Source organism: Gymnogyps californianus, chromosome 15 (assembly GCF_018139145.2).
Source record: "Gymnogyps californianus isolate 813 chromosome 15, ASM1813914v2, whole genome shotgun sequence".
NCBI classification, from domain to species: domain Eukaryota; kingdom Metazoa; phylum Chordata; class Aves; order Accipitriformes; family Cathartidae; genus Gymnogyps; species Gymnogyps californianus.
The window spans coordinates 2,385,766-2,407,648 of record NC_059485.1 but is presented as its reverse complement, the minus strand read 5'-3'; the positions used below and the strand labels follow the sequence as shown (position 1 = coordinate 2,407,648).

Below are 21,883 nucleotides of genomic sequence, written 5' to 3'. Positions count from 1 at the left end.
GACTGTCCATGTAAACAGAAAACTGGTTTGGGATGCAGGAAGGCTGAAGGTGCAGCATGCAGGGCTGGCTGGGAGGGGGTTGCACTGGCTTTCCTCTATAGCCGTGGACAAGCTGCGATAACTTGGCTGGTTTTTTCATCAGGTATTTGATGGTAAATAATAAAGATGAAAATTGGAAACCTTAATGATATAATGCTATATAATCTATATTCCATTAGAAATAATACTCTCTATAGGGAGCCATAATGGGGCTGCTTTGGACTTTTCTGGAGACCGTTCATACCAAATTGACTTTTTTTTTTTCGCGTTAAGCACCAGTAATGTTTTCTACAGCACATCAGATGTTCCTGCCAATGCGTACAGTCTCTGCCGAAGGACTCGGTGAGACCGCGCGGTGCCGGCTTTCGCAGTTCCTCTTTCAAGCAGAAAATGGGGTTTGACTCCAGAGATCACTCAATGTTGAGCTAAATTTCCTAACTGAAAATTTAAACTATTGGAGAGTTTATATAATTTTAAAGAAGAAAAACATTTGAAAACCCTAAAAGGAATATGGGAAAGCTTTTTTCGGTTTTGTTTTTGCTTCCTCCCCTTCCCTGTCTTTCCTGCCCCCCCCAGCACATCCTCCCCGCTTCTCCTCCCCTGCCCCAGCAGAGACCTCCAGAAAATGCCAAACTATGGATTTTGCCGCATCAAGTTCGGAGCATGTAACAAACATTTGAAACGCGTGTGGGGCAAGTGCAGCCGCCATTGGCAGTTTATTTTATTTCAATTTTTTTTTTTTTTTTTTTCCTTCCCCAAAAAACCCCCCGTGGCTCCCTCTCCGGCTGCGCGGGAGATAACAATGGGGTGCTTTGTGCCGCTCTGCAGCTGCTGAAATTTGACTAGATCCAACTGAAGAAAACAGGAGCAGGTGGGTCAACAACGTGACCCTTTCGTTCCCAGCAGTATCAGTGTGCGCCGGGGCCGGAGGGACCGGGGCGGAGGTGAGCCCCGAGATTTAGCCCAGGCAATAAGGATGTGTTGGTTGGTGCTTTGAGGATGGGAGTTGCCTTTCTGAGATAGCCCCGATGCCTCTAAATATCGTGGGGTTTGCTGCCGTTTATAAAATGGGTTTCACTCCAAAAATGCTAGGATTGGGAAATGTCGCTGTACGTGATAAACTGGCATCGCTACAGACAAGAGATCTTTGCTCTGTTACCAGTGCTTTGATTCCCGTATTGCCGCTAGTTTCCTGGCTTGTGCGATGTTCCGTGGCTGCCACGCAGATGCTCCGAAAGCTCCCGATGCCCAGCGCCTGCCCTCCCCTCCCACAGCCCCAAAGTGGGGGATCATTTGATTCCCGCTCTAGGTCCCCCCAGGTTACAGAGATGACTTCCTTCATGTCCATGTTTTTGTTGTGCTAGAACTGTCCTAAAAAATGTCGAGGGTGGGAATTTCTGCAGCTTGGAGGAGGGTTCGGTACGTGGTTCCCGGTATGTTTGGGGGAGATGGAGGATGCGGTTGCATTGGGCTCCTTTGCCTGGCACTGCCGCATCAGCAAGTACGTCTCATCAACACTGCCCACTTGATAGCAAGAAGAGGAGGATAAGGATAGGGAGAAAAATACTGTTATTACTTAGCTGTACGGGTCAGCTAAGTACCAGTCATTCCTAAGGTCTTGCCTGCCAAGGTGCAATGACTTGCTTGATTCCTTGTAGGTGTGTCAGTGTGTTTGGGCTTTGTGAGCCTCAGAAGTGGTGTTAAAAGGTGGCAATGCTCAAACTTCAGCAGTGTTCAGCAGACACATGGTTACAGCCTTGAGCCTGTCTAAGATTGCAAGGGATTTTGAGTCTGAGGCTTTTAAGGGGTAGACGTGAACAACTGTAAGTCAGCAGTTAGAAACGCAAGGTTTCTGTTGACGGATCTTGTAATCTTGCTTTCTAATATCAACTTACAATAAAGCGAATGTGATACAGAGCAGAGCTCCCCCCTTTTTCTCTGTACTGTGGATACAGTTGTGATGTTCAACAACGTGTTCACGTCCTTGAAAGTCTTCATGATTTAGCCATAATTTTTAGTAGAAAACATGACATGCATCTTGGATAATCCTACCATCACAAGCACTTGCATTGCTTATGGGGTACGATCAAGCATCGAGGCTTAGTTTTTTGCACACGATGAAGCCTGTAAGAGGACTAACAAGTTACAGTCAGGATGAGATCCATGCTAAACGGGGAAGGGGAAAGCGGTGACAGCTTTGGCAGTGGGTCGGGAGTGGGAGGGCTGTCGCAGGGAAGGGTCCAGGGCGAGGAGCTACTTGGGGTGGAAAGAAGGAAGGTGGATGGAGGCTGGAGAAGGAGCTTCTGCTGCCGAGGGCAGGGTATGTGACTGTTTGGGTGATGTGTGCTAGTATGGAAAATTGATCTGCATGACCACATTACCAGCTGTGGAGACTCAGTCCATCAGGAAGAGGGTGGTTAATAAATCAGAGGCTCTCCGTGCATATCTGCATCTTAAACTTGGTTTTTAGCAGGAACTTGCTGTGATTAGCAGAGCAAAGTACAGCACAGCACTTCGTCTGCGCTAGCAAATTTGCCCATTGCTGTCAACGGGTGCAGAGCAGCCGGAGCCGGACAGGATTTAGCCACAAGCCGAGGAGGTTTAGACGGAGACTTCTGAAACGGTGCTGTGACCGTAGTTTGTCCTTGGCTGCACTTGCAGTTAAACCCTGTTTGGTGCCGGCTTAGCTGCACCCGCTGCCAGCCCCCGTTGTCAGCAGCGGGTAATTTAAGAGGTTTCTCCCAACAGCTGGCAGCACTGTTTACTCCGGTCCTCCCCTCCCGCCGCGGTGCTGAGCTGTCCCCCTTGCTGGCACGGTTCGCATCGGATTATGCTGTTGGACTCGCAGCCGGGTGGTGGTGGTGCCAGGATTCAAACTTGTCGCTTTGGAACAAGAAGCACAGGTGCAGGCTGAACTTATGATCCTTGGAGGCCAGCACATACCGGGAAGGCTTCGGCTTCGCTTCGGGCACACGCACGCTCATGCACGCGTCCCTGTGTGCTGGATGTGTGCTCGTATAACCCATTTAACGCACAAAAATGTGTCACGCAGGATTGCGCGATGCTTTCGTGCCCCTTCCCTCCGTGCGCGCAAACACCTCCCTAGGAGTTTGGTTTAAAAATAAAATTAAAAAAAAAACCAAACCCAAAAAACCCCACTGTGTCCTGCTTGGTGAGAGGCGATGCTGCTCTCGAAGGGAAATGCCTACGTAGGGATCTAAAGGCCGTTTGGAGATGTAGAGGCGTATGCCTTCCTGCTCAGCCATCCAGCGTGCATCCTATACGTCTGCAGGGGAACACAGCGATTAACATATGAAAACACTGATAACAGTGGAATTCTTGTGCAGGCAGAAACGAAGGAGATATACTACCATTTTGGTGCCAGTTAGACCCATAACTGCTATTTGTGGCTGGGTTTAGTAACAATTAACCTTTCACATTTTGTATTAGCCATTGCTTTCCTGGTGCAGCTGCTTTTATAACAATATACTTCGCTTCTCTCAGAAGCGCTAATTTTGGCAGTTATCTGTTCTAGAAACCACAGGATGTATGGAGGGAGAACGGGGATTTTTTAATAGCTGTTTGACGTATAATAATCTTTTTGAGAAAAAAAAATTACATTTTGATTTAAGGGATCTTGTGCATATTAAGATAAGAAAAGGAGATTGCATGACTGCTACTTAAAATATTTTAAAGCAAATTCAACGTAGTTTTGCTTGTGTGACAACATCAAATTGCAGGTTTGAAAAATCCCTGCCTGTTTGGGCTGGGTGAAGGGAAGTGTTGTGGACCAAACTTTGTCACTGCCATTTGAAAACTAGTAAAGTGCCTAGGGGACTCTTGGGAAGGAACATGGCTACAGGTGACCCACGGGCACTATCTGGTTTAATTTATGTAGACATGTAGATGGGAATACCAACATCTTAAATGGCTCCAACGAGGTTGCTGAGTTTTCAGAAATTGTCCCCACTAGTGTACCATTTATTGTCTCTTTTTTTTTTTTTTTTTTAAAGCTTCAGAGTGTGATCGTATTGCACAGGAATACTTGAAAATAAGAGTGTGTAATTGGAGGTAGGACGAAGTTGGAGTAATTTGGTTTTGGCATCAGTATGTTGTTACTTAAAAACGTAGTGGAGGTTGGACTTCACCTGTCAAAACAGAACTGCTGTGTTCTGGCTCTTCTAGAATAATCATTTCAATATTTATACTCTATGCTGTGCTGGAAAAAGAAAATGCAAAATGCAGATTTGCATGAAGTAGGTTATAGTCTGCCTTCTCCAAAGCGTCCGGTATCGCAGGTAACAGGCTCACTGTGTGGTTACAAGGCTGTGCTTTGATCTCAGCTCTACTGGTATTCAATCTAGAGTAATTTTGCCAAATCCAACAATGTGTAAACCTGGCTTGATGGACGATTTGGACTTTTTTCATTATGATTTTTTTTTTTTAAGATTAAAAATTCAAAGCTTCTCGTTGCATGTTAATGTTGATGATGAATAACACTTAATGTGATTTTAATCATTGTCATTTGAAGATAAAGACTGCCGCATTTTGGCACAAATCCAGTAAAGTCAGTGGGACTGTTTGCAATTGCTCGGTCAGTCCATGGTCTGCAGGAATCAGTAGCGGCATTGATCAGTTGTGTGCCTGGGTCACCTTGCCAATTCCCAGGGCACTTAAATCACATTTTCCTTTGCTTCACAGTTGTTCTTATTTTTTCCTCTTGCTTCACACTGCATAAAATAACCATGTAAACAACAAAAGTGTCAGTGCGCACGCTTGGAGAAGAACAACACGACCCAATGCACCAAACGTAGATGCACGTTATTCACACTGTAGCTTAAAGCATCTGAATTACCAGTGTGTGTGATGTGTGTATTAGGACGGAGTTGGTACCTAAGTTCCCCCAAGTAAAACTTAAAAAGCATTACAGGGTTTTTTTTCCTTCTTGGGTGTTTAAAATTTGTGAAAGGATAACTTACAGGACTTGTACAATAACTGTTTTCTTTTTCATGTCTCACATGTTGGCACTACAGGATGGGAATCGCAGCTCCTGGAAACAGGGTTCCTGGGGATATTCCTCTGCCCGCTCTGGACCCTCTCCCGCCTGCCCCGGCACACTCCTCCTTCCAGCATCGTCGTCTGGGGCTTTCGGTGGCTGATTTTCAGGATCATGCTTGGAGCAGTAAGTGGGACTTCCCATTTTTGCTTTTTGGAGGTGACAGCGAAAGGAGTGTCTCATCCTAGCAGAAACCTTGCCCCTGGTCCAGCACGTTGGAGTCCTCTGGTGTAGGTATTTTTCTGGTTACAAGGAAGAAGCATGTAGCAGGAAATGCTTCATGCTCTGGTTCACAGAATCTTTCAACTTATTATTAGTGTTTATTTTAAGGAGGACAAACATAAGAGTAAGAATATCTGTGTTGATATGTTGGTGCTGCTCTTGTGATTGGCTCTTGAAAAGGAATAAAAGTGAAGTCTGAGACTTGGGCATTGTGGCTTTTTGATAAGATGGTTGGGAATCCAGTGGGTAATTCCCAGGAACCAGGAGCTTTACCCTGAGTTATTTTTCCTTTGTGTGTGCTTTACTGAAATGTCATTCTCTGCTCCGTGTTTTCAAAGAGAACAATTGCTGCATTACTGTCCCAGTGCCAGTGGAAATTCCCAAGTAGCTTGTAAAAGAATCCATCAGGAACTAACACATCTTTCTTAAAATAAAGGTGTGGCAGGGGTGTTACCCTGTCATCTGGATCTGCATTTTGGACATTTCAAAATATCCCAAAACATTAAGCTAAGGATCATCACTGTAGAAAGAGATTGCAGGCGGGTGGGACATTCCTGTGTCCATTTGCTCTACAATCCTTCTCTCACCCCAGCTCTTTAAAGTGCTTGAATCTGTAGTCAATAAGCTCTTAATTATCCTTCTGCTCTTAAGAAATACAATAAATGAAAGACAAACTTTTTTTTGCGTTAACCTTAGTGTTACCTGTTTTCAAGACAACTTTGTTAGTGGCGAATGTGTTATTACAGTAGATATTCTTGGAAAACGCGTGCTGTACGCTTGCTGCATCAAAGGGCGGCTTCCCAGCCCGTGATGGTTCAGCAAATTCAGCTTGAAAGAGTAGAAGAATTTGCTTTTTCATATGTGTTGTGGAACTGGTATTTCGAAACCCACTCTCTGATGTTGCATTCATTTCTTTGCCATAGCTATTGTGTAGCATTGCCAAATTTTGCTTAGCTTCCTAAAGCTGCAGTTCTTGCTCATTATTAATTAAATAGATCTGGTCCTGCTGCGGGGCAATACAGATGGATAAAATGACTCGTGAAGGTCTGCTCCAGCACAGCTTTCTATGACCCTATACAATATCTGCGTATGTAGATAATCCCATAGATTTTAATGCAACTGCTGGCTGAAAATATTCAGTAAGGGTTTATGGGACAAAGTCACCTTTGTAATGCTTTTAAAATGCCATGAGGCTTTTAGTTGGAGTTCAGGTGAATGGTACTGTTCTAGCATCCTGCCGCACTGCTCCTGCCATACCCTGGGATGGAAGCTACTGGATGCATCTGTAATTGCAACTCAAGCCCAACTCTTGTAGAGAGAGGGTCTTGTTTGACACTCCCCAAGATGAGAGCGGGAGATGGAGCTGATGAGAAGATCTCCGTGCTGGGCTGTACACACAATGTCAGGACACTCGTGGCAAACAAGCTGTTGTGCTTAGGTAGGTAAATGCAAAATTATCTAGGCTCTTATGATCTGTTTCGTGGAGTCTTTTCCTGGGAGAGCTGGGAAGTTGCTATTAGGAAAAAAGCTGGAATGGTTCTTAGCAAAACTGCTGGTAGGAAAGGAATCGAAATGGGAGCGCCTGTGGAGCTTGGTGCTGTTCGTGGGAAAACGATGTTGGAAGGGAAGTGCGGTAGCCAAGTGAGGTGCAGTGTATGGTTTTGGAAGAGAATAATGGAAGATAGTCCTTAAAAATGGCCTGCCTTAAACCAACAGGCAGTTTGTAAATCTGTGCGTGGGCTCTGCTGCAGCATCAGAGTCCATAGCCTGGAGAAGCAGTCGGGGTGCTTCAGGGCTGGCACCGCTGCAGGCTCCTGCTGCACAGAGGCACTGTCTTCATAGCGTCAGGGCTGGGTCTGTGACGGTGCTTACTGCTCAGTGTCACTTCTGCACGAGGTGGCCTGTTGACTTGCTGCTGGCTCTGTGCGGAGCTCCTTGGGGACAATAATTTGCAGTCCACATGAACATCACAGGTGGTGAGATGGGGTCTCCATGCAGTTGATCCAACAGGTATGAAGGGTGTGTTGTTGGTCTAGTGAGAACGGTTCTGTTGAAACTTTTTTGGATGAGAAATTAAGGGTGGTTTTGGTATTAAATTTTTTTGAGGAAGTGTTGTTCTTGATGCTTTCCCATTTCTTGTTTGGACATCACGTTGACTTGATTAAAATTGAGATCTTTCAAAGTTGGCTGGAGAAAGTCCATCTAGGTAGTCACATCTACCCTCGAGCTGGCTGGAGCCGCGTGTCCCGGAGCCATGGGATGGCTGCGGGGAGGTCACAGTCCCGAGGGCAGCTGCTCTCCACCTGAGGAAGGATTTCTACAATTTTAAAGCAGCGCTTAAAACTTAACACACCAGCCCCTATTGAGGCATGGTTTTTACAGTAGTTTTCAGGTATTTTAAGCAACTGTTTAGGGAACACAGTTGAAGGCTGCTAACGTGCCAGAAATAACCATCCATGTTTTATTACAAATTAAATTTCCTGTCCGCTCCTTTAAGCACAGAATGATAAGCACTTTCGTAGCTGGCCTGTGTGGTTTCTTCATTATATTTTTGAGGGCAGCAAAGGTCTAAGTTGTTAAAGATTTGTGAGTGCAGTAACACAGCGCTGGCTGGCCTTCAGTGACAGTCATGGGGACCCATGTGGGTGACCCGACGGGTCCCAGTCTCTGCAGGACCCCTGTGCAGTGATTCGAGAGGGGCTGAGAGTGTTCCCTGTCTTGCTGGATTAGATCCTATGAGGTGACCCGTTGATCCTCTGACCCAGTGAAGTCCAAGATGCAAGTTACCTTAAATGCAAGTTAGACTTCGCTTTGACTGCAGGGCTTGGGGAGGCGTGGTTGTGGGTAGGGGGTTTTGTTTTTTGGGGGTGAGTTTTTTTGTTTGTTTGTTTTTTTCAGGAACCTCATTGTGAATGTATTATTTGGGCCATTTATCACCAATGACATTTTCACCAAATGTCAGCGTAGCCCCTTTGTCCCCGATGGATGGAGGCTGACTCCTGTGGTCTTGCTGCTTCTCAGCTTTTGAAATGCTTCTTCTCAGTTGTGAAGCTGATTATAGAAAGAATCGACAGTCCGTAACACCAAGAGTAGGGAAACACAGCTAATTTTCTTAACAAGTTGTATGATCACTGAGTTTGCATCCTGCTTTCCTTTTAAAATGGGAGTCTGACTGAGCTTTGCTCTGTTCCTGCTAATTTGTAATATATATTCTGAATTATGGGACAGGTTAGATAGAAAGGAGAACCGTGCTCACCAAACATCTTTGTTACTGTTATCTCTGTGCTGCTTCTTGGTTTTATCTGGAGAGCAATAACTCATCCGTTATTTTAGGGAGAGCCCTCTGCAGAAGAGATGCTGCCCCTCGAGTCCCTTGTCTGTCTGGATTACTGATATATAAGTAACAGGCATGGGAGAGGAAAACATGGAAAGGTCATTAAATGGGGATCTATACAAGCAAGTGGAAATTGGTGATTGATGGTATCTTTAATGTTTTGGGGCCCAAACACATGTACGTTTCCTTCTCGGCTGGGGTAATGACGCTTGCAGGCACTGGGAAGCGAGTTTAATGCGTGAAACCGAAGTATCGTCCTGGAGCGCAGGTGGACCTGCTCACAGGCCATCTTTGATTTCTTCCCTAATGTGGGCAGGAGCTGCAGCATGTGCACAAATGCGGACTGAAGGAAGTTTTTCCCAGGGGTGGGATTGGCAATGATTATATCTTACGCAGAAAGAAAGTTCGACTTCCCCTCACGGTTCTCCGAGGGCTCTTCTGGCTGGTTGGGGTAAGGCTTTCCTTGGAAAATGCTGTCCGCCAAGCAAACAGCATTCCCTCGAGTCAGCTTGGTTTTTCTCACCTTGTGCTGGATGTTAGGTGAGCAGTGCTATGTGCGGGTTTGAAACGCACCTTAGGTGGGCAAGTTTGTCTCTCTTTTGCAATGTGATGGCTCCCAGTGACGACTTCAGGTTCTTATCCCATAGCTCTCCTGTTTTCTGCAGTTGGTTCCTGTATCATAAACAATACATGGGGGTTGATTTCACTCGTCAGCCGCTTTTTTTTCTGTTCAGCGTATCGTATTTGGGAACTTTTTCCATGCGGAGCTCTAGCAACCAGAGACTTTGCATTGAAGCACTAGGAATTCCTACCAAAATGAATGCTGATGTGCCCATGCCCATTGCAGCCTGTCTTGTATCAGCTTGTGAAGGAACAGAAGATCAAGCCCAGTAAGCTGCTGGATACAAAATAAACCTGACTGTAAAGAGGGGAGGCTGGACCTAAAGGACGTTGTTTCCTAACCCAAATTGGTACGATTATTGCTGTTGGTCTCCCCAGAGCGCATTAACCATCATCCCTAAAGCTTCCCATATCCTATCACCCCACACGCTTGTTTACAACCTCCCAGTTAAGGAGCGTTGGAGCAGTGATATGTCTTTATGCTTTCTACCACGTAAAACCATAGAAGTCCACAGAGCTGGTGGAAGATGTCTGAGCAGCACACGAAGCTCATGGATGCACTGTGCCTGCTCCCCTCCTTTGCTGCTGCCTTTTCTTTTGTGTCTCCCTGTTAATCTCTCTCCTGATTAGGAGGTGAATATTGCTCCTGACTCTCAGCAGCATCCCCAGCGTGGTCCTGTTTCCTCCTCTCTTAGTCTTAACCAGGTGTTTGCTGCTGAAGCATGTGAACACCATCGTCCAGCTCCAGACTGGTGTAAGGGAGCCTTGCTGTTTCCTGGCTTATCCTTCCCCAAAAAATCACATCCAGATCTTGCTTTATTGTGCATGCCTTCCCTGGGGGCTGGCTGGGCTTGCTTAGGGGAGATACAGCATATGAGAAGTAAAGTAATCCCTGCTACGTACTTGCAGGAGGCGAGGAGCACAGGCAGGCTCTGCTTCTCGGGTTTGATTGGCAGCAAGTGCTGGGCTGATCTCAAATATTGCTGACTTTTTAAAAGGCGTAATTATGTGATTCAATCTATATGTTTGATGTTCCTAATAATCCATTAGTGCAGGATGTAAAGACGGATGCTTCTTAGGAACATGCAGAGGCAACAGAATAGCGGTCCCTTTGTGTGAGTGAGCAGCTTGTTAGGAAATAAGTGATGCAAACAGACATTTACAGGGTTGATTTGCCTCAGAAGTGCTCGGTGACTTGATGTCTTCATCGTTTTGCTTGCGACTCTCTGTCACTGATTTCTTGAAGCTTGGAAGATGCAAAGCATTGTTTTGTGTTTCCACAAGAATCAAGAGGTTCGTAAGCAAAGATGCGTGCTCAGCCCGTCAGGCATTAACCAAGGACGTTAACCAAACCATGGTGACTTGCCGAAAGAAGCAGCCTGCGCTGTCAGTAAGGTGCCTTGCTCGGCAATGTTGCCTGGTGGTAATTAGGTGTTTTGACATCTGCAGCTACCTGGGGAGACATCGAAGGCACGATGCTGTGCTCTCAAAGCCTCGGCCCTCTCTCAAATGTATATATATTTTTCAGCAGACAGAGTTTGTTTTCCAGCTGCTCCGTTCCCTGTAGAGCTGTTGTTGGACTCGGTGCGTTTGATGGTTTTGAGGACGGTGGGGCTGTCTGCGTGCTGCTGGCCCAGCTCCCCGGTCTGGGTCAGCCTCTTCTCTGAGCCCCTTGCTGCAGGCTGGGGGTTCTGAGGGGCTCTCGGCTCCTGGCAGCCGTTTAGTCAAACTGGAGATTTTTATAATCGCCTGATCCCCAATAATGGGACTTATTGGAAGAGTAGCTGTTCTTCCCTGGTTCGGTGGAGCAGCATATCCCATGCATCTTGTGGCTTTTCAAAGCCAAGTCACATTTGTGCTGTCTGGGCTTCGTGCTCTGGCCGGGCTGTTGGGGGGAGCTTCTGGTTTAATTACCAGGGCTATGATCATATGCTGCACTGGGTGAGGCCGTGGGCTTTACCTCTGAGATGGGCAAGTTTCTGTTTTACTTTTGGGGGTTTTTTGTGTGATAGGCAGCAGCATTGCTCATGAGCTCTCCTTTATCAGAAAATATAATTTGTGGCTAATACCCCATCCAGCAAATGTTAGTCCTGTTCTTTTTTTGCAAAAGACTTGAAAGTAGATGACAACTTTGTTGAGTTCATATATTCTGTGTAATTACCTGCTGCAGGCAAAAACCATGTGCTGGGGGAATCCAAATACCTGCCCCACTTGTGTTGGGGGCAGGCTGGGGAGTAGCTGTGAGCTGATGAATTGCTAACACCATGTTGCTGAAACTTCGTAGTAGCTCTTTGGATCCTGAAAGTCGTTAGTGATTGCATACGTAAACCATAAAATATAGTTTCTGTTTCTTCATTAGTTGAGTGTCTAAGAAACGTTGCGTGCATGCTTGCTCAGAAATGTGAGAATTTGATTTTCGTCAACACCTGTGTGTGTAACTATAGTAACACTGATAAAACTTAGTAACTGAAAAAACACGTGTAAAGGGATAGGAGTATGGGAACGTGATTTAACTAGATTTTGGGAAGAACCCTAGACAAGGTTCATCCTTGAGCCCCCTGCAGCCAGCCTCGGTGGGTAAGGGGTAGCAGTGCAGGGTGTCAGGGGCATCTCCTGATTTCTCTGCCGTGGGGTTTTCCTGCGTTGCATGAGCTTTAACACCCCCAGTGCGGCTTGCACTGTGATGCCACACTGTGCTGCGGAGGAGCTCAGGCTGCATCTTGGCACGCATCGAGCTGAATCTTGACTTGCAAAGGCTGATGCTTTTGACTGTAGACATGACTTTTATGATTTCCTCACCAATTATTCCTGAGGTTTGCCTCTGCTTGTTATACACAGCTCCTCCAGTCTCACACCAGAGGGTTTTTTTGACAAGAGGCAGTTAAATGTGGGGCTGTTCCCTCCTATCAGCACATCTTTCTGTCAATAAAGCAGATATAAACAGGGTGTGTAATGAGTTCAGGTCTAACTCTTGGCATAGTATTGCCTTTTCCAACTGGAGCTGGTGAAGTATGGTGGTAATGATGGGACAGGTCAAGGACTCATCAGGTCAAAAAGCAAAGTAAGCAGCGAGTCCCCTATAAAAACTGCCCCACTGCTGGGGACAGAAAATATGACTTAGGGACTGGGATGGCGAAACAGGTCCCAAACTGAGCCAGGGACTGAGGGAGGAACTGGGATGAGCACGGGCAGAGCAGGAGCGAGGATGTGGGAGCCCCGTCTGGCAAAGGATGCCGTGCCGGTCCCAGCGAGGTGCCGGGGCCCCTTCCCACTCGGGCAAGTTTTTTGAGCCTGGTGCTGCCAGAATCGTGCACAGCCAGGTTCAGGCCTGCCCAGCTCTGTGCCAAGATCTGTCCTCGCATCATTACATCTTTGGCTTAACTGGGGAGAGCGTTAAATAGCGGGCAGCTTTGAGTGGAGGAGACATGAGTGGTTTTTATGGGGGTGCGTGATAGCGTTTGCACGTGTGCTGTCTCTCCCGCTCTGTGTTATTTCAGGTTTGGAGATATTCGAAGTATGTGTGTAGGTTTTTAACGAGTGTGTATCAGCCGTGCACGGCCTGGATTGATGCCGCAGATGAAGTTAGCGGGGAAAGTCGTGTGAGGGAACCCTGCCTGGAAGCGTGAGCTGCTGCTGTTTTACTGCAGCTCTGTGCAGCTGCAGCTGTGCAGCTGGCACTTGGAGGGCTGGTGCCAAAAGCAGCATGGAAATGTCATTATCCGTTTATGGCTGGTGTTCCTCCTGTAAAACATGAGGCACATGAAATGCCTTTAGGTCAGGTTGGACTCAAGGCCAACGAGAAGCAAGAGCTGAGACTGAGAAGCAAGATCTGAGTTTTCTTGCACCAGGGCGAATGCGAGTGTGTGCTGCTTGCACACAGCCGCGACGCTGTCGGGTGTTAGTGGTCCCTCTGGAAGCGCCCAGCAGTGATGGTGTGCTTCAATTTATGTGGCTTTTCATCATCTCCATTTAAAGCCGTATCCTGTGCCTCTTCCCTCCCCGCCTTTCTCTTTGTGGGACACTAATGTGGAGCCTGGCAGTTCTCTGTATTACACACAGCTGAGGGCTGGTGGCTGCTATGCTGATCATATGGATCCCATCCCGATGGGGGCTCTAAGCAAGGGAGATGTCAGTGGGAATATCGGTGATCAAGAAGGTTAAACGCCTCGAGATTCCAACTCAATTGTTCTTGCAAGCCTGCTGCATCCCTGTTTCATGGCAGCAGAGCTATGGTCCAGGAGCAGCCGTCCCAGGCCAGCACGGCTGCTTGCCATTATTAAACGGTAGTGGGCTGGTGCTGGGATTTGCCCACTTTGGTCCGGGTCTCTTGGGTGCTCTCGCTCAGGGAGTGGAGCCGGTGTCACTGACACAAGGCATTTTCAGACCTGGCCAACAAGGGAGGGAAAATGCTTTTAGTGTGTCCTGAAGGAAATGGAGAACTGACAGGCGCTTTCCCTGGTTTTTGGGTCATGGACCCTCTGTGATGGACGGGACCCATCGGTGCCCCTCTGCTCACGGGCAGTACCGTGCACCTCGGAAGTCACCTGCGCAGCTTCTCTGCACCGACCTGTCCTGCACCTCTTCTCTGGGTCCTTTTCCCATTGCCGTAACCAGGTGGAGATGCTGGTGCTCTGCTAGCAGCAATGCTTTATAGACACGTATATACAGGTGAGCCCGTACGCATGCAACATGGCTTGTTTGGACTGTTAATGGAGAGGTGGTCGTTTCTCAATGGTTTTCAATAAGCATTTTACTTTGCATCAGGATGGATTTGCAATGCCCCATTAGCAGAGAGCAGGCAGCACTGTTGAGATGTGTACGTTAGTCAAAGGACTAGGTAGATAATGTTTGCCAGCTTGATGATGTGATGTTCTGTACAAATAATCACCACTACTGGAGATGCAACGAGGGGGTGGGGGGGATTCAAGCACTGGGAGTGTAACAGCACGTTGGGAAACTGGAAGTAAATAGGGAATTAAGGTGGAGCTGTGTCTTGCAAAGGATCACAGACATATGGAATAAGTTACCAGGGAAGGTGGCTGGAGCAGAGTATAAGTGAGTCTGAGACATCTTGATTAGTTTCTGGAGGAAAGGATTGAAGAGTGTAGTGAAAAAGCAGGGAAACAGGATTTAAAGCACATTACCACTTTAATTTAAAAGTGCCCAAAGCAAGGAAATTCAGATTTAAAGCTGCCAATCTATCACTGGCTGATGCAGGTGTTGGGGTTGGGAGGACTCCGCAAGGTCTGTGTGCAGATGGGTCCGTGCCCTACAGGCTCCGCTCCCCGGCCGGGGCCGTGAGCTTGAGCAGCTTAAGCCCAAGCCTCAAGTTTGCCCTGAGAATTAGATCCTTTAATACGTGTGTTATGTAAAAATATAATAATAGTATTTATAATATATATGTATTTTTATATAATAATATTCTAATAATCTGCTGTGCGTGCAGTGTTGTTGACGTCTTCCTCGTGTGGTGCCCTTAAAACTGTTGCAGGGGCTGCTCCCTGCTCGCCAGGCTGGTGGCACACCGGGAGCCGGGGACGGGGTCACGCAGGGAAGGGGTTTTCTTCTCACCTTTATCTTCAGGTATTGGAGAGCCCTTCCCAGGAGTCGCTCCCCCCACTCCTCCTTATGCAGGGTACGTCACGCAGAAGGTCCTGAGGGGCACAGTGGGAATTTAGGGAAACCCAAGTGCATCTTTGCAAGTTGTGATCTGTGACTTGGCGGTCCCTCCCCTTGGTTTAATTCCTGTAAACAAAATTTCTCTTTTTTTTTCTTTTTTTTCCCCCCTACTTCCCGGATTTCCCTTTCTGAATGTAACTACAGGCTGAACCCGCACAACTTGGAGCTCTGCCTCTCCGAGCTGTTCAAGTACATCCTCGGCAGAAGCCGCTGCAGAACAGAGGAGTCCTGGAGCATTTTTTGGCAGGCAGAGACTTAGAAAATAATTTAAATCCTCTGGCATTTCAAGTCTACACAAAAGATATGTTTCTCCTTTATACAGGAGGAAAAAAAATCATTTAAAGTGGTAGTCTTGGGAAAGAAATAGTGCAAAAAGATTTATAATAATTAGCAATAAATTCTTCCACTAAATTCTCATCATTGTTTCCTAGTAAATGTTGTCCATCTTTCACAGAGATGTGTTTTCACAGAGAAAGGATCGATTATTTCCAGATTATTTGTATATCATTAGGTATTTAATCTCTTTTAACATTATTTCTAATTTTCTTTACTATTAGAAAAAAACGTTTCTTTTAACCAACTGCAGTGAATTATTTTAGAAACTAGTGGTTCATGTTAAACTCTTCATTTTTCTTGTTTTGTTTTTGCTTGGATTCTGTTAAAAGTGTCATAACGTGGGTGGCATTTTAAAGGTTACTGGGAAGGGTGGGGATGTGATTAGCTAATAAGGGAGATGAACTTTCTGGCAAAAATAATGAAGACTTTGAAGCAAACAGAATCTGGATGCCTGTAGTAAAATTGCATTAGATGTAATGAAATAAAAGTTGGAATTTAGGCGATCTCTGTAAATATAAAAAAAAAAAGAAGAAGAATCAAACGGATGTAGTTGTCATTTCAGTGACAAGCGTGCCCTGATCCTGGGCATTATGGCTCTGAAATTGAGAATAATTATTCTAATTTGTTTTATTACATTAGCGTGGGTAGGAGGGAAGAAAGGGAGCTTTCTTTTATGGCTTTCTCATTATTCATAGGCGAGCACGGCGGGGCCAGGCTCCCGACTCCCGCGCCGGGGCTTCATGGGAATTTTTGGAAAATGATGTCTGCAATGTTCTGACCTTTGCCGTCCCAGCTGCAGCCCTCCTCCTCTCTGCAGGGATCCCACACTTGACTCCTTAGCAACCTCCTTTGTGCCTCTGATCTCTCTCCATTTGTCTAGTAATAGCCCTTGGCAGGAAGACTTGTTGTTCCTTCGGTGGCTGTAAAAGGCAGGGAGCCGCTAATGCCAAGTACTTTTCAAAATCCCTTTTACCCACTCCTTGCAGCGCTGTCTTCAAAGTCAATCAGATGCTGGTGCAGTCATGGTGGCTTCTCAAAGGGTCTTTCTGGTAGCTGGGGGAAAAAACAGCAACACATAAACCAAAAATCAACACCAGTGACTTCTCTTTCAGAAAAGTGTTTTCCAGTCCGTGGAGTTGAGGTGCTTTGCTGTTGTGTCTTGTGGCGACTCCGGTTTAGCTTTTGTGTTGGACCAACCTGTGCCCGTTGCAGCAGAATCCAGATGTTCACCTCTTCTGCGGGTGGAACCTGTCCCATCGGCTTAAGGTCCTGGGGCCATCTCGGAGCCCGTCCCTGCCTGTGCGGGAGGGTACCAGGCAGATAGGGATTGTTCACCTGAAGGTGGGTTGTTCCAGAGAATCTGGAGCCTAGTCTTATAATCTGCTAATGTTGGACCAGAACTAATGTTCTCCAGATGATGGGGAAGTGCCGTCATCTTGGCGCAGGCTTGGACCTGAATAAGGCTGACTGTGGGCTTTGAACTGATGCGCGAGGTACAGAATAAAGCTATTTAAACAGCAGTGTCATCTGAGGAGCATAAGCCTGTCATTCTTTGGCTAAGGAAGAGGTATTCTAGCCCGTTATTTCTCTCTCTTTTCATGGAAGAAGCAGGAGAGATTTGAATTACCGGCTGTTCATTTGATGAGGGGCTTCTATGAACATCAGGTACAGCTCTTTTTAAAGCCTTTAGTTTGCTACTGTCAGAGTTGTAGAAAAAAGTTTCCAAAAAGCCTAATACCTGTGTCACGTCTTCCCTGTGTGGCATTTCTTAAAGAAAGGAATAAAACACCCCTGTGCAGCGCACGCGATCCAGATCATCCTTCCTGCGCCGCAGAGCCTGAACCATCCGGCAGAGCCTGCAGGTGGGAGATGGGAGGGCGAGGGAGACGCGGAGGGTCTGGGTAGGTCTGGCCCAAATCCAGCCTCTGCCGCCAGCGGGGTTTGTGGCAAGCCCTGCGCCAGAGCACTCTGCAGTTGAAGATTTGGGCTCATAAATTATGCAAATATTTAAAAGTATGCCAACAATTTCGATAGCCATAACGTGAACCTTGAGGCATAAAAGGACTGTAGAAAATGTATTGAATTTTCAAAAAGCTAGAGCCCTTGCTGGTCTTGGGAATTAAATATTGTGTCCATTATGAGGTATATAGGAAAAAAAAAAGTCATAAAACAATGTCATGGAGTTCAGAGGCAGTTTTACACGTCCAGCAGAAGGATTGTGCTGCTGCTGTAGTGTCCCACCCGTCAAGCATCTTTCCCCTGGTGAATACAGCATTTGGGCATGATATTTATTATTGAGGCTGAAATAAAATCCAGAAATTTTTCAAGATTTATCCTTTCAAAAGCAGAAGAAAGCTGGAGCAGACGGGCAGCAAGCAGGCTGGGCGACCTAGTGCATAACAGCAGGAAAACTCGAAGCACTTTAGTATTTCTGTTGTGGTCTAAAGGCATCATGTCAGGTCCCGCGGATCTGAGTGCTTCAGGTGCCGGGGTCCGGCGGGATTGAGGAGCAGCGTAGCTGGCTGTCCCCTTGCAGCCCTGTCCTATAGTCCTTAAACAATTTTTTTATTTTAAATTTTAACTTTGTAAAGCTCCTTCCTTTTCCGTGAACTTGGGGTCTAAATTACAGCCAGTTTGTCTTCAGAATGCACTGGTATATGTTTGGCTTTCAAAAGATGTTGAAACCACTTTTTCTGTGGGTAGCAGAGGCTGGTGGGTGGCTGAGTGCGTGAAGTGCAAGGCAGCATTTGGGATTTTCTCTGGGAGCATTTCATATTCATATTATGAGAAAAATTAAGATCTAGAATTTAGGATTGCCCTTCATTGAGATTATTTTTCTTTTTTGCCCATCTTTTGTATTGTGAAGACACAGAAAGAAGGTCTTTAAATTGACTCTAAATTTATAACACTGGTGCCCCGTACCCCACCCTTCTCTCCAGAGCCGGTATCAATAGGGGTTTTGCAGACATAGCTTGAGTCACCAGGCTTTTTCTCGGCTTCCCGTGCTATTGGCCTGTCTGTACCATTTTTTTCAGAATTAATTTTGGGCTGAAAAAGTCTCAAAGAGTGCTTTGTTCCTCCTTGACACTCACTCCAGGGAAAAAAAAAAAAAGAAAAAAAAAAACCGTGGAAAATCTGACATCTGCATTGTAGAGAAAAATCAATAGATAGGGAGGAATATAATTATCCCCCACTCCTGAAAGAATTTTTAAGATATTTTTTGTAACAGTGACTCATATCGGCTTAGAGCTTGAATGACATTTTAATTATTTAGGCTTTTTTTCATTTTGAATCACCAAAGTACAGCAGCCTGAAAGGGGTACAGTTGGGCAGAGCAATCTGCGTAAGATGAAAAGGAAGGATTTGGCGTGTCGGAGTTCAGCCGCTTCCCTGCCTTCGAGCGGCATCGGAGCCAGAGCTGCGTGGCTCAGGGGCGTGCGGAGCAGGATGCGGCACCGCTCCGCAGCGACGGGTGATGGATCACCCCTGGGTCCGTGAATCATGTTTGCTGGCATCGAGTAAATAAGGAAACAGTTTATCTTCTTTGGAGATGTTTTGCTCCTTATGCAAAGCGTAAAATCCTTATGGAGTTGTCTGTGATGGTGCATCTTGAACTGATACTTGTGCCTGGGTTTGGTCTTTTGGGGAAGGGGGTCAGGGACAAAAGTGGGGCTGGTGGAGTTGATAGGGGAGAGGGAGCAAGGGCAATGCTGTGGATTTTGTTTGGGCGTAGGCAGGGTTAATTAGAAGAGGACTGACTAATTAGAAAGGCAATTGAAAGGAGAGTGAACACAGGAAGGAGAGAAAGAGAGGTCTGAAGTAAAGCTGGAGAGCAAAGACTGTGGCCAGTGCCCATCTGCGTGGGGCAGAGATGGGGTGAGAGCTTAGTGGGAGGTCTGGGGGAGCTGGAGGTTAGACCCACGTGGACCTTCCCTGGAGGAGGCTCCCCCTCGTCTCCGTTGGGGTGGCTGAGCTGCATCCAGGTGGGATGACAGCTTTGGGTTGTGCAGTGGGCAGCCGGGTGGAGGACCCTCAGAGGGGGGAGACTGGAGATGAGTTTCTGTGAGTCTCATTGTCCGTGGTGGCTGTGATGTAAACGCGGTGGAAAGGCTCCTCTCCATCTCTCCTGCGACGGACCCGCATGGTTCCCATGCTCCGAGCCTTCTGCAGATCCAGAAGGTCTGGGGCAGGTTCTGGGGGTTCAGGGGGGGTTCCCCTTATGGAGCCTCTGCCAGTGGTAGCAGGGACCAGGCAGTCTTCACAGCTCAGTGTTTAGCTTAATCCTAATGGCAGGAGCTAGGGATGATACAATAAAAAGGAGCAGTGTCCAGGTGTGCTCCTCTCACTGAAAAAATGCAGTAGAAAAGCGAGGACCCATTATCTTCACATGCTCATCCTCTCTGTGATTTCAGAAGGCGATCCCCAGCATGCCACAGTGCAAATTCAGATTTCAGTACCCTAAAACCAAACAGCGAGGTGTCTTCGGAGGATGCAGCCGGCAGTTGCACGGCTCGCATCCCTCTTTGGTTCTGCCTTCCAGTCCCGTGTTACGTTCCCTGTGCCACCGTGTGCCGTGGCCTTAGGTTTGGGATTTCTGCCACGATTTAATCAAACTCATCAAATGTAGAAATCAAAAGCTGTTTGTAAACTTCCTCTCTATGGCTTAATTTCCCCTGAAGTCCCTTTTATTGGATACTCTTTCAATGATGGGGACAGAGAGGGGGCATGTGAGGTTACTCAATCAAGCAAGACTGGAATTGATTCAGTGGGAGTGAAGGAGTGATTTTGCTTTGATAGAATTCTATGATTCTATGATTTCCACCCCCAAAGTCCCCTGGCCACCAGTTGGCAAACCTTGCAAATGTATTCAACAATCTGCTGCATTTGAAAGAGAATTATTAGTCATAAATAGCTAGTTTTCAGTAGACTTACTGAGTTTTATAAACCGAACTCATTCGGTGCCTTGCTGGCTGGGTCAAGTCCTGCAGCAGGCAGGCAGGAGGATGAATTTTTGCAGCGTGGGTTTTGCTAAGAATTTGCTGGGAAATATATTTTTTTTCTCTGGTTGCTTGTGGATCTGCTCAAGTGACTGCGTGGTCATCTTTCCTTTAACACTGTATTAAGCTATGAAAGCTAGTGATGATGCTGGAGGCAAAATAGGGTCTTGTTCCACGTAGCCAATATCTTATGTATAGCCAACAAATAAAATAAAAGTTCAGTGACAAAAGTCATCCGTGACACCTGTGGTGTATCCAGGACACACATCGGCTGAGTTTGGGAAATGTTATTTATATGTGGCCGTGAATGCATGGACGCAGAGCAGGGCTGGTGGATGGAAGGTGCATGGGGGCTGAGCGAGGACAGCAGAGTGGCTCTGGTGATTAAAACCAGGCATTTTATTGAAAACCATTTAAAAAAAAAAAAAAAAAAAAGTCCTAAATGTAATTTTCCTTCCCCTGTGAAAAATGCTGGTGAATATAATGCACCTTAATTGTGAGAGCCTGGGAGCCCCGGAGGTTGGTGTTTTCGAAGTACAAGCAGGTGCTGCATCTCCGTCCTCCCCTGCGCTCCTCAGCCATGCCCTAAAGGGAGCAAACTTAGTAGGGGAGAAGGTATTGAGCGCATATTTCATTCTGGATGCTAATTCAATCCAGGGTGAACATTTTATAGTTCTCATGCGGACAGCAGCGCGAGGAGATTTCTGAGTGTGCAGAATGGCCTGGAGCCGCAGTCAGCTGTAAATTAATATGACAAAGATCTCAACTTTCCCCTTCCCCAGGCCAGGCTTTCTTATTACTGGAAGGGGCTTGTGTGCACGTTCTGGCTGCCACGAGCTCGGCCGACATGATCAAACCCCGGTGTCTTTGTAGCCACCGTCCCATCAGTATGAATTTAATAATTCTGTTTAGAGCTGGATTCAAAGCAAGGCCAGGGAGGTGAAAGGGCAATTGCTAGTTCACTTAGCCACCTGTTTCCTTCCCTTTAGCTTATATTTAATTTGTATTGCTGAATACCTTTCCCTTCTGATATGCAGGGCTTTGAAAGTCCCTTCACCCACCCCCAATGTGCAAACAGAGCCAGCGTTTCTGGGGGGTGCTTGTTTTTTTCCTGGGGCTGTAAGCATGTGAGCATGCATTTGCCTTTATCATTGGGAAAAGAAAATAAACTTTAAAAGCCATTTTCCTGTCCCCTCCCGACACGCACACACACAAAAATGTTTTCAAAAATCCCTATCTCCTGCCCATTAGTCTCCAATCCTTATGTCAAAATAAATGCAGAATTCAAGTTTTTAGCTAATGCTCTGCTAGCTCAGAACTAGGAAGAAACTTCCTAAATTTGCCAACTTAAAAAAAGGAAAAAAAACTTTTCAAGTCATCTTGGAATTTAGAAAAGGAGAAACAAGTTAGTGCACTGTGCTTCCTATAGCACATCTTTTCCGTGTCTCACAAATGATTACATTGCCATGTGCCAATATTAGGAGCATTATGCCAAGCTGGAATAATATAAAAACGTGTATAAATGGGAACAATGACTTCTTATAATAGCAGTGACTTGAATTGACAGAGGAAGCTGCGTGCCGCAAGACCAAGTGCTCC

At 46.4% G+C, this 21,883-nt stretch overlaps 1 protein-coding gene across 2 annotated transcripts in view; it reads left to right on the top strand.

Annotated features, from left to right (window-relative positions):
• LMF1 (lipase maturation factor 1) overlaps positions 1 to 21,883 on the top strand; it is a 195,938-nt gene that overhangs the window by 44,904 nt on the left and 129,151 nt on the right. For both annotated transcript variants that reach the window (XM_050906150.1, XM_050906149.1), the window contains exon 2: positions 5,073 to 5,221. In XM_050906150.1, the coding sequence (XP_050762107.1) occupies positions 5,073 to 5,221 (149 nt within the window). The remainder of the gene's footprint in view (positions 1 to 5,072; positions 5,222 to 21,883) is intronic.